This window comes from Nuphar pumila, chromosome 5, assembly GCF_984573655.1.
Source record: "Nuphar pumila chromosome 5, dmNupPumi1.hap1.1, whole genome shotgun sequence".
Lineage (NCBI taxonomy): Eukaryota > Viridiplantae > Streptophyta > Magnoliopsida > Nymphaeales > Nymphaeaceae > Nuphar > Nuphar pumila.
In genome coordinates this window covers 136,308,702-136,321,779 of record NC_143253.1, presented here as the reverse complement: position 1 = coordinate 136,321,779, position 13,078 = coordinate 136,308,702, and the positions used below count along the sequence as shown (strand labels likewise).

At 34.2% G+C, this 13,078-nt stretch overlaps 1 protein-coding gene across 1 annotated transcript; it reads left to right on the top strand.

Annotated features, from left to right (window-relative positions):
- The first annotated feature begins 3,885 nt into the window (after positions 1-3,885).
- On the top strand, positions 3,886-6,165 carry LOC149838925 (xyloglucan endotransglucosylase protein 7-like). The gene is made up of 3 exons (XM_090007850.1): positions 3,886-4,280; positions 4,578-4,771; positions 5,593-6,165. Exons 1-3 carry the CDS (start codon positions 4,020-4,022, stop codon positions 5,972-5,974), a joined length of 837 nt encoding a protein of 278 aa, XP_089863976.1. The 5' UTR covers positions 3,886-4,019; the 3' UTR covers positions 5,975-6,165.
- Positions 6,166-13,078: the final 6,913 nt, after the last annotated feature.

The following is a 13,078-nucleotide window of genomic DNA, read 5'->3' as shown; positions in this document are numbered from 1 at the left end:
GAAATTTGATGTTGCAGATGTTATTTGTATGATCGGTTTAGTAGAAATGACTTTTGGATCATCTGGTTATGACAGGTTATTAATTATAATGCACATAAAAAATGGTGACTCGTAATTTTTACAAATTTAAAAGCTCATAAAACATTGTTTTCATTAAAAGGCAAGATCCAATGGCTGATTCCCAGGAAGTGGATCATGCTAAACACATCTGTGAGGTCATTTGTAGAACAAAGCTTGAAAAATGAAAAAATCAACATTGTTCATATATACCGTATGCGTGGTTAGGAGGAACAAATCTCTCTCTCTCTCTCTCTCTCTCTCTCTCTCTCTCTCTCTATATATATATATATATATATATATATATATATATATATATATATATATATATATATAGTGGCGTAGCTAGGATTCATGTGAGGGGGGGGGAGAGGGGCAAACAGGGGTGTAGCAAAAAAAATTTATTTGGTGTGATAGCGGAGCGTTCGGGGGCAGCGCCCCAAAAAAAAAAAATTAGATAAAATAAAAAATGGCTGCAATTATTAATAAAAATCCATTTCATATGGACAAATCAAACTATTTGCTGCACTCAGGGCTAGGACTGGGCTACAAAAAAAATGATAAAAATCTATATCAGAGCTGGGCTAGGACTGGGCTTTTAAAAATAAATAAATGCCCCCCTCCCCCCCCAGCTAAGCCTCTGTATATCTCTCTCTCTCTCTCTCTCTCTCTCTCTCTCTCTCTATATATATATATATATATATATATATATATATATATATATATATATATATATATATATGACACACATGCACTATCAACTTCTAAAAGAGATTTTAAAAAGCAGACTTTTTAGAAAACCAGCCGGCTCATGATCGGCTCATATTGCACAGCTCGGCACATGACCAGCTCACTAGCCAAGAACAAGCATGGGTTAACCATTAATGAGCTGAGTCCAAACAACGCTAGCTCGGCTCGTTTACCAGCCTTGCTGCTACACGAGTTGATCAGATTTCCTCTAGGCAACCTTACTTCTTTGTGGTCTCTCATGATTCAAACCAAATACACAGCTTAACCAATCCCTTAGTCCAGGTTGAAGCTTAATCCCTAATGACCATGCTTTGCTTAATTATAAAAAAAAATAAACATATTTCCTTAGTCAAGCAACAGCCCCACATGAGCCGAGCTAAGCTTGAACAAGGCTGTTCAAGCTCATCTCCCCCTTGAACCGAGCTCGAACATGATTTGGGGTTTGACTACAATTGCTGCGTGATTAGGTCACTCTATTATAACTGAGATGTCTCAGATGGTTCAGATCGCACCAGATTTATCCCCCAGCCATAGTGACAAAAGTTTTTTTTGGCAAAATCTAGTTTTTCAAAAAACTCAAGAGAAATTAAAAAAAAATCATAAATCTCAAATTTTTTGGCAAAATCTCGGCAATAAAAAATAATTTTAAAATATAAAAAAACAAATTTATAAGAAAATATTAATAGAAATTATTAAAAATAAAAATACATGATTTTTTCATGATAAATATCCGTTTAAAATGTAAATATCATGTTTAAATCACAGTATTTATGTTTTTTCATAAATCTCACGAGAAATTGCCATTTTAAACTTTCAGGCAATTTCTCAGGATATTATCCCGAGATTTGCATAAATCTCGTGATATTTGTCACTATGCCTCCAGCTTGATTATCAAGAAAAAGAAGAAAGAAATAAAGAAGGGCAACCTTTCCACACTAGGATAATTCCAAGCTTAATTTATTTTTTTGCGTTAATTTTGATATTCGTTTGTTATCACATTGTTTAAGCATTAAATGCGTATTTTAGGATTTGTTTGTATCCTACAAGTCATCATTTACTTTTCATGATTTTTTCTTTTAAAAAAACAGGTTTCTAAATAGACTGATTCAAATAGATTGGATTAGTTCTGGTTCAGGCTAATTTTCTGAATCTTTTTGGGAAAATAATTCAGTTCATAAACCGATTCTGACATCTCTTGAAATGGCATTGAGGAAAGAAAAAATGCATATGATTTTCTTTTTTCACTGAATTTTTATGGGGATTTCAGTTTGTTTGGTGGTTCAGTAAACTAATGACTCAGATCCGACCCTTCAGCAAGGGACACCATCCATGGGTTTCCAACTTGTGACATCCCATCAACTTGGTGACATTTACAAGTCGCCCTTACCAGATGAGCAAAGCCCTAGTGGCCAAGTAACCTGGGTCTTTAGGGAGGTTCCTCTCATAACAAACACAAAAACAAATGAAGATTTACACTTTTAGGACCCGATAAGCTCGATCTTACATGTATTTAAAGTTTAATTGTCTGCGTAGTCAGGAACACCTGGGTCCCAAGAAAGGACAATCAACAATAAAGAAATCCTTAATACTTGGCTAAACTTGTTGGGGGTTCCGTGTGTGCTTTAGCTTGCCATTATTAAAAAAAAAAAAAATTGAGAAGAATTATTAAGAAAATAGTTGTTTCGTAGCCTTTGGATAACTCCATCGGGACCAGGCCAGTTGCTGTCATTATATATGGAGTTAGGTCAGGATCATAGTCTCAAATATCTCTGATATTTTGAAAATATTGCCAATTTAACACAATATTTTCAATGACCATTATTTTACCATTAAAAGCACATCATTTTCAAAATATCACATTTAACATGTTGAAATTGCATTAAAAACTTTTTTTGGAGATTTTTTATATTATTTATAGGTTTACTACATAATTCTATATATTTTATATTGTTGTATGCTGATATTTTCTCAAGAGTTTTTTTAGAAAACCCAGTTTTTTAAAAACATCACGAGATTTTCCCCTCCCGAGACTGAGATTTATGACTAGTTACGGTCTGGACTGAGTTAACCCAGAGCCTTTGACCAGGACCGCAAAGGTCTAGTTGAGGAGTGGACCTGGTATATGTAGTTTGTCAGTCAAAAAACAATGGCTCTGAGCCCAACGGCCAAATACTACTCCAGGTCTAATTGTAAATGTTAAAGCGATCGAATACAAATTGGTCTTGCAATGAAAAAATAAGAAGGTTCGTGATTGCATGGCCTTTGGTATACGAAATTGACTCTGTTGTGGAAAAGCCTTTACATTGGTAGGTGCTGTTCAAAAACCACTTACGCCATAATAAATATTTCAACTCTGTCTTCCAATATTCTCAGGGTTGGTGAATATGACCAAAGCCATCCATCAGATAAGACCAACTTAATAAAAAATGAAGCACATATAAACAATGTGAACTATAACACGCGTTAACACAATGCATCTTCCATTTAAAAATGTTCTCACACGAATGGGAATTTCTTTAAACAATTTCCCATTTTATGCATCAACTTAAGAAGGATAACTGTATCAATTAGGATGATGAATTTTATTTCTTGTTATAAGTTTTGCAAAATAACAAACTCCGCACAAACGCTTACCTTTATCTGAAATCATCATAGTCCTTACCTTTTAATTGTAATCCTAACAAAACTCAAGAGTAGTTCATGTTTAGCTCAGCAAAATAAATATCTCATACTATGGGCGCTTTTAGTTTTAGCATGAAGAAGAGGATACCAAGCTACCAACATCCCCTCTCATTTCTTAAAATATATTGAGGAATATGTGTGGTAGCTAGGATTTTGAAAATTTAAGACAAACACAAATTTCCACTTTGGACTTCTCAATTAATACAAAACAGGAAAAAATAAATAAATGGTTCTAGAAATTTAGATGGATACCATGAGAGCGTGTGGGCCCATGACAACCCAAGCCTAGCTGGCTCCGCACACTTGCTTGGACGTTCCTCCTTTCTTTATACAAAAATATGGCATTGTAGTCCGATCGGTAGCTATAAATACTTGGCCTTGGTTGAGCCACTCCCACTCCACCAACATCAAATCCCATTCCCTCTCCATACCACCACTACCATCGTTGACGTTGCTACTACAAAAGCAATTCTGCTAGGAGCTCTATCTCATATTACTGGTTGAGTTGAATTGAGTTCTTTCCTCAGAAGATGTCTTCCTCTCATACTCTTGCAGCTCTATTGCTGCTGAGCTTGTGCAGTGCATCCATGGCCAACTTCTGGTCAGATGTTGATATCACATGGGGTGGGCAGCGAGCCATGATCCTCAACAATGGCCAGCAACTTCGACTGTCTCTCGACAAGTCGTCAGGCTCAGGGTTCCAATCAAAGAATGAGTTTCTATTTGGCAAGTTCGACATGAAAATAAAGCTAGTCCCGGGCAACTCGGCCGGCACGGTCACTGCCTACTACGTAAGTCCTAACATCAACCTCTTCTATATATATATACATACATAACAGTGATTCAAAGGAAGCCATATTGCATATGATCTACACCTATATGACCATATATATATATATATATATATATATATATATATATGTGTGTGGTGTTTGCACTAGCTATATTAATAATAGTCTGTACATCATAATGGTGGAGATATTGATGCCTAGAGATTGATTCTAGAAATGAAGAATGATGCTTCATGATTTATCTGTTACTTTAATCGTATACCCATGTAACTTGGCTTGCAAATTAATTTGGAGCAGTTATCCTCTCAAGGACCACTTCACGATGAGATAGACATGGAGTTCCTGGGAAATGCAAGTGGGCAGCCCTACACCCTGCACACAAACGTGTACACACAGGGTAAGGGCAATCGGGAGCAACAATTTCGTCTGTGGTTCGACCCAACTGCTGACTTCCATACCTACACCATTCTTTGGAACCCTCGCCAAGTAATGTAAGTCAAACTCCTCATACCTTAAATGTCCACAACGAAAAAATATAGATACATGTCTTAGCTTTTCAAGCTAAACTCGATCGGCAGTCAGAGGCTTGTTCGGGTTCATAAATTCAGCTTGGCAAACCGAGAGCCACAAGCAGCTCTTGAAGTTTAGGAGATGCATATGAACATGGGGTGTATGATCGGCTCGGCTTGGCGATCATCTAGGCTCATTAGAAATATAATCTCATATGTATATATTTAGACACCATTTATGCCATGCACCATAATGTGGAGTGGTCAGTTGGGGGAAGCAGATCAGGTCATGCTGAACATGGGCGTTTTTTCTCATGCCGGCATCGTGGCCATCCGATTTGCATTTTAAAAAGCTCAAAAGTCAACAAAACCACGTGGCATTCATCCAAAATGCAAACAGACGGCCACGATGTCGGCATGAGCAAAAACGCTCATATTCAGCATGACCTGATCTGCTTCCTCAGTTGGGATAGGTAGCTTGAAATGAAGTCAGGTGTTCAATTCTTATTCAGATTGTATGTGAAAAATTAATTTTCTTAAATGAGCCAGCTCGAGCTTGGCCTACATATCATTGGTTATATTCAATTTCCACCACACATCTCAGTGAGATGTTGGTGTGGATCGAATATATATATGTATATATCTTGTGTCATATGATCAATCTAATTCGTATCAACAATCCATTTCCCAAATGGATGGTAGAGATGGGAGCTGGAAAGAAAGTTAAAAAACCAAACGATAAATTGACAATCATGCTTTCTTGCGTGCTAATTTTTATATATGTTATTTTGCGTTGGATGAAGGTTTTACGTGGACGGAACCCTCATAAGAGTTTTTAGGAACCACGAGAAGTCGGGAGTGGCCTACCCAAGCAAGCAAGCCATGCGGATGTACTCGAGCCTGTGGGATGCTGAGGACTGGGCAACGCAGGGTGGTCGCGTCAAGACCGACTGGACCCTGGCTCCTTTCACGTCCACCTTTAGCGATGTTAGCATCAATGGCTGTGTGTGGAAGGGTTCGAGCTCTTCATGCAGTGCTTCATCTTCAACTTGGATGAACCAAGCCGTGGTCAGCTCGGACCTAAAGAAGCTGGCTTGGGTGCAGAAGAACTACATGATCTACAGCTACTGCAAGGATGCACAGAGGTTCCCGCAGGGTCTCCCACCTGAGTGCTCGCTAGCTTGACCACCTACGCGTCCACCATTCATCTTTTTGAAATTCTTTTTTGAAGTGACCAAGCACGTCTCGTTCTTGCTCATACAATAATAAAGTGTCAGATGTAGAATAAATGGTCGATTTCCGTGTACTATGTACCTATATCTCATATCTTGATTAATTTTTAAGTTACAAAGGCATATTTTTTATTTTTATTAAAATGAATTATTTCACAGAATAGCCGAAAGATATCACAATATTTTCTGCATATCTACTTGCTCTATTTTCGCTGAATTTAAGAATATTTTTTATGATTTTACCCTTCCATTAGAACGTAAAAAAAAGCGGCTTTATCTTCCGAATATTCTAGTGAAACTTCTTTCTAGCAAAACTCTAACTTAAAAGCATAACTGAGATTCGCCCAAATAACGAAACAATGAAAGTACGGTGCCAGTCATGCTGAGGATAACACCCTTTCACTAAACAATAAGAGTGGATTTTGTTGTCAGAAAACCAACGACGCTCTACTTTAGGTGAAAATGAGTTTCACTTAAAATTAAAATAGCAAATCTAGTTTTGTTGAAACCTACGAAACTACCATAAACCGATCCTCAAAAAATGCAGATTTTTTTTATAAATAAATAATTTTAAAATATTACGAAAAGATATCTCAATGACCCGGTACAGATTTCATATCAACAACTCATCGTTCATTACAAACATAGAATTATCCAAACTATAAATTTAAATTAAATTAAATTTAGTTGAGCAGTCCTTGTTTAAGGTTTAACAAGCTTCCCAAAAACCATAACTACTAAAACAATCAAAATCTGATTCAACAAATCATAAACCATCGCTCCTTCCAGCAAGTCGATCCTGCCATCACTAAGCCTCAATACCTGAAAAAGGTCTTAATTTTAAAAAAAGGTAAAAACCAAAGTTCTTGTACGATACCATCTTGAAATCTAATAGCAAGGAAGACAACATAAATCAAATCAAACATACGTTTAAGAGGGCTTTAAAAAATAAATCTCATTTAAAATAGGCTTACAAAATAAGCCAATTTAATTTAAGACAACCAAAAATCACATGCCACATAAACATTTAGGGATGCATGAACCAATGCACTTGCATAAATAGATTTTTAATTTAATTATCAAGTATTGCTTTTGAATGCATATCCATACTTAATGCAATACATTAAGTTTCATCTTGTATAAAACCTGCAGATACTTAAAACAGGTCAAAGTCCTAAGGCAGTCCTCACTGATATCTTATCACACAATTGTATTTTATTAAATGGGTCCCACACAAGACCCTCAACTGACATCAAGAATCATCACCCTTAGTCAAAATACTAGGAATCATCACTTAATTTCGGGATGACAAGAGCACCATCACTCATTGATGCCACTTTTCTTAGTATACCAATAATTGCAGCTGAGTCAAACAACACCATCCTAAGACAAAGTGGTAAAAATTCCCTACAACCATGGTTGAGAATACAAACCAGTCATTGGGTTCTTGAAAAGAACAATACATACGACGTTCAGTATCCTCATGGTTTCCCATGACCGCTATTCTAGGATCTCACCATTTCATAGGACAACCAAGGAAGAACAAATATTACACTATTTGGTCTCTTATACCATTCTTAATTAATTAAGGGTTATTCTCACAAGAACAATTATGCAAATCAACATGCATTATCTAATTGGGTCATTGCTCCATTAATTCCAACAATATAATATATATGCTACTTCTAAATTAATTCAGAAATATAATGAAATAAAAATAACAATGTATTTAAGGCTTCTTATTTCAAAAATAACACAGAAGCATCTGGCCTCTAAAGGCCCACAAGTGGTCAAACCCAAAAGAACTATGCAAATATAATATGCTTAAATAGCATTGCAAATTCAAGTGGACAACAATAACACATAAATAGAGGAATATCAATTCATATTCACAATACTTTCACTTATGACATAACATCGATGCATATTCATTAAAAACCAAATTTTTATAACCGACTAGATCCGGCTTTTTACTTTAATTAAATTTAGATTCATCTAAATAACCAAAACAAATCAGATTTAACAAAAACAGATACATTCAGATTTTAGTTAAATATGATTACCACACAGATTTGATGCACAAAAATCCAATCGTTGCTCAAGCTAAAATAGGATTAGGATTTCTATTGATCAAAAACTCAGATTTTTACATAGTTAACCTAAAAATCCAGGTTTACCTGATTAGAGCAAAAACTCAAACTGTTACCTTATCTAAAAATCCTTGTTTTGCAAGTCTAGTTAAAGTCCAGGTTTGTTTTGGTTAAATTCAGATTTCGTATCAATTTCCAACACTAGATTTTTAATACATAATTTAAAGCTTAGTTTATTAAATTCAAGAAAAAAAAAAAATTTGGATTTGTCAGCAAAACAAAACATTGCTTTATCTCTTAAAAACCCTAGATTTATTAAACCCCAACTAACTGTCATCAATTCTGTTTTTATATGGATCAAAGTTTAACCAACACAATGTAAATTCAGGACAGGCATGAAGAACAAAGAATATGCCTGGCGCGATATGAAAAATCAGAATATACTCCCATTCCAACATTTGTAAATCGTGATCAAAATACACAGAAATCAACACACGCTAGATTTTTGTTTGTTTTTGAAAGGGTATTGTACATAACCGAATATTTCGATCATGGGATGGTTGCGTTCAAAAGTGATTTTAGATCTCATGGTGCCTAAAGAAAATTTTGATTATAGTGTGTAAGTTCTAATTAAACAAATTCAAACCATATAATGAATGTGATACAAGTATTATTGTAACGACCCCAACTTATCACTGTTGAAAAGTGAAATTTTTGTTTTTTGAAACAATTACAAAAACCAAACCCAAAGATCCGGGGCCTTACAGACATAACACATTCCAAGCCACAAAGGATCTTACATTAAACCAACAATCAACTAATTAACTTTATTCATCAATAATCACAGTTTAAGAACATAATAAAATAAATGTCTATAATTATGGAGTCACATTGTCTCAAAGAAATTTGTCAAAAACAATCAAGCAATCTTGTAGGCTCCCTATGGCAGTCGATTTCATCACTGAGCTTTGGATCCTATAAAAAACATAAAGGGCACAAGGTCAGAATCAAAGATCCTGCAAACAAATTCCTCTAAAGATCCAAATAAGCAAGAAAAGCATAAATCAAATCCATGTCATATTTTTAGAGAAACGTAACTACATTAATCTCACAACTCAAAAGTTATTGAGGCATCCAAGATTAAATATCATGCATTGGCAATAGTTAACAGGGAAATAAACAAGTAAAATTGTATTAACTAATGCAGAACTATAATTATGCATAATTCTAATGCACATGTATGAATAACTTATTAAGTTATTATTAGAGTTTTCGTTTGCATGCATGTTCCTATTAAATGCACACAAGTTTAGTTTTACTTTTCATTAAAACCCATAGATACTTAAAACAGGCACAATAATTTTTGAAGTTCAAAATAGGTTCCTAGTTGTGGCTTCACACATAATTTGTATTTTATTACTGGGTTTCACTCTTGTTTCTCGAACGATATTAGGAATCAATACTATTCATCAAAACATTAGAATTCAACACTTAATATCAGGATACCAGAAAAATCAACATCTACTGATGTCACTTTCTTGGTATATCAATAACAATAGTTGTTTCTACACACCACCCCTAGGCAAAGTAGCGGAAAACTCCTTAAAACCATGGCCGGAAGGTGAACAACCATATCGGGTTTAGAAGCACAATCATACACAGAGTTTTAGTATCCTCATAGTTCCCTAAAACTGCCATATAGGATTCTCACACTATAAAAGGGACAACCAGAAAGAAAATATTAATTACACTGTTTTATCTTTTTATCAAAAGATAGATTCTTTACAAAAGCTTTGTTTTGCAATTCAATGAAAATACAACACAAGACCTCGGCCCATTACAAAACTTATTAATGCAATTAATTTAGAAACTCAATAAATTTTATATAGAATTTTGGAATGCTTTCAACAAGAATTAGATCAACACCTACTCGTAACCCACATGGCCTACAGTGGTTCACATTCAGACCAATGATGCATCTTATGCAAAAACCATAGTAAACATGTAACCGCTCAGTCATTATGCATGTCCACAAATGCATATTCATTCACATACAATACGAGTTTACATGAAAAATAATAATTTACATATGCATATGAACACATGCTTGCAACATACATTTTTGTTTTCATGATTCATCTCATGCATAACGTGCAAACATGCACATGATCATGTTAATGCAACAACAATACAACTTCAGAATTCATATGTTCATAATATGCATATTTATGCCAACATAATATTAGATTTCGTGAACATATGTAAACAACAACATTTTTGCCAAATTCGAATATGCTCGGGATTCAAAACATGACTACCGATCTTGAAGCCATGTTTCCCCGCACACAAAACATCACTAAGACTCTATTGACACTCGGCTAGGCCTAGACAAAACAATCTCGACCCCAGCTGATGACCATATGCAGTCCTAGTTATTTTCTGCACATAATAGTGATATATGAGATAACTATTTACAACATTAAAACATGTATTTTTGGTGACATTATATAACACATGAACAGTCACATAGAAACATGCATAATCAGTCACATAACATGTATTTTTGTAACATTCATAAAACATGACAATTCTATAAAAGTATACATAACAGTCACACAAATACGCATGTTAGCGATACTCTATAAAGCATGAACCAGTCTTATATAGCATGCTTTCCGGTAACACTTTCTAAACATAAGCAGTCATATCTAACATACTTTTTCGGTGATATTTTTATAATCATAAACAACTATATGCAATATGTATTTCAGTGACACTTAATAAACATGAACAGTTGTATACAATATGCATTTTGGTTACCCCTAACGAAGCATAACAATCACGTATAAACAACCTTATGATTAGTTATGTAAACAACCCAAAAAATTGATCACATAGTGGTCCAAAGAACAGTCCAATAAATCGTCAAATAACAGGCATATGACAGTAAAAAAAACTGTCATATATTAATCCAATAAACAGTCATATGACAATCCTGAAAAATAGTCATATGATAGTCCAATAAATAGTCATATGACAGTCTGGAAAACTGTCATATAACCTACAGATCGAGCTTCGTATATACGTGTATTTTTCTTCCTTATTTTTTTAAAAACTGCCTAGCGGATAACAGTCGTCTAGGCTAATTTCTTTTGAGACCAATTTCTTTTGAGAATCTACCCAGCTGACAGCAGTCGACTGGGCTAAACTATTTTTTGAGAATCTACCCAGCTGACATCAGTCGGCTGGGCTGGATTCTTTTTGTTATCTACTGGACAGGTCTGTCCAGATTTGTCCACCTGTACATATGGCAGATCCGAACTTTAAACACATATATATGTTGTATTTTTTTTGTTTTCTTTTGATTCATACACAAAAAAAAAATCATCACACCTATCAAATCGGTATATGAAAACCCAAATCCCTACATATATCGTGCATAGGGTAAATCGATCGTCATGAGTGCAAATCAACACCTCTCTCTCTATATATATTTGAAGCCATGAATTTCTACAAGTATATAAATATATACTCATAAAAAAATCAGTTTTTTTTTCTTTCTTTTTTGCCAAAACATCACATCAGTTCGATTTAGGCCGCTTCTCTCATTCAAATCGTTAGAGGAATCTGTACCTTTGTTGAGAGACAAAAAATTTTTTTTGAAGTTGCATCAGATGATCAAAGAGAAAGAAGGTCTTTTCCTTCTTCTCTTTTTTCTCTCTTTCTCTTCTCCCATGATTTTTCTTTTCTCTCTATCTCTCTTTCGCTTTCCTCTTTCTTTGTTATATATATATATATATATATATATATATATATATATATATATATATTGAGTTTTTATAGAGGAGGGAATCCTCTAGAGGGCGATGCCCCTCTAGGGTTTCCCATATGGGTCTGGAGATAGAGGTTTCCCACGTGGGACTCTATCTCCACCCCCCCTTTCTTAATTTTTTTTTGTTGACTTTTCTACTTACTGCCTCTTTAAATTACTTACCCTCTTTTTTTTTTTACTCAATCAAATTGGGCTCTTCTAGAGACCCTAATTATTTGGTAACTATCATATCTAAATAAATTTTAGAATTAATTAATTTGTAATAATTAATTATTTAATATTTATTTATTTATTAATTAATAAATGTCCAGAAGGTTTCAGAGGGTGCCTTACACCTCTGAGAATCTTTTTAACTTCAATTTTTCTTAAATTAAACCTATATATTGAATTTAAAGTTTTAATTTGCTTGGACCTAGATTTTGGATCTGAATTCAAAACCAAGATTTGAATCCATACTCAATTTCTTGAACTGGATCAGATTCTAATTAATATGGGTCTTGGACTGGGTCTAGATTCATATTAACTTGGTTCATACAGATCAGATTTGGTCCGATGCAATCTACACCTGGTCTCATCGAGCCAGACCTTTTAAAAATAAAAATATTTTTGGGCCAACTGTATCCTGAATTCAGAAACGTAACATATCGACAAATCCAGAATTTTGAGGCGCATCTAATGATATATAACTTGAATTTTGCCTTCGAATTTTGCTTGAATTTAACCCAAATTTTACTTGATTTTAAATGTTGAAAATAAATTTTTTCATCATATCTTGTTTGGTTCGTTTAGGTCATGTCAATGAGACTTTGACCGAACCTAGATTCAATTGATGCCACCTAATATCGAGTATTTTACCGATGTTTCTACAACACTTAGCTAAATTTTAAAAAATTCAGAATTTAACTTAGTGTAAAAACACACCATATTACAATTATGAAATCACAACATGAACGCGATAAAAATATATATCTCAATTAATAAGATTAAATGTGTTAACATAGAGATATATTTCAGATTATAAGAATGCATATCATACAAGATAAATATTCAAATCCTATGCTAACAAAATCTTCTTGATGTGATATAGGATTGTGACTAATTCCCTCAAATTCCAAACCAGACAAAAGTCTAAATA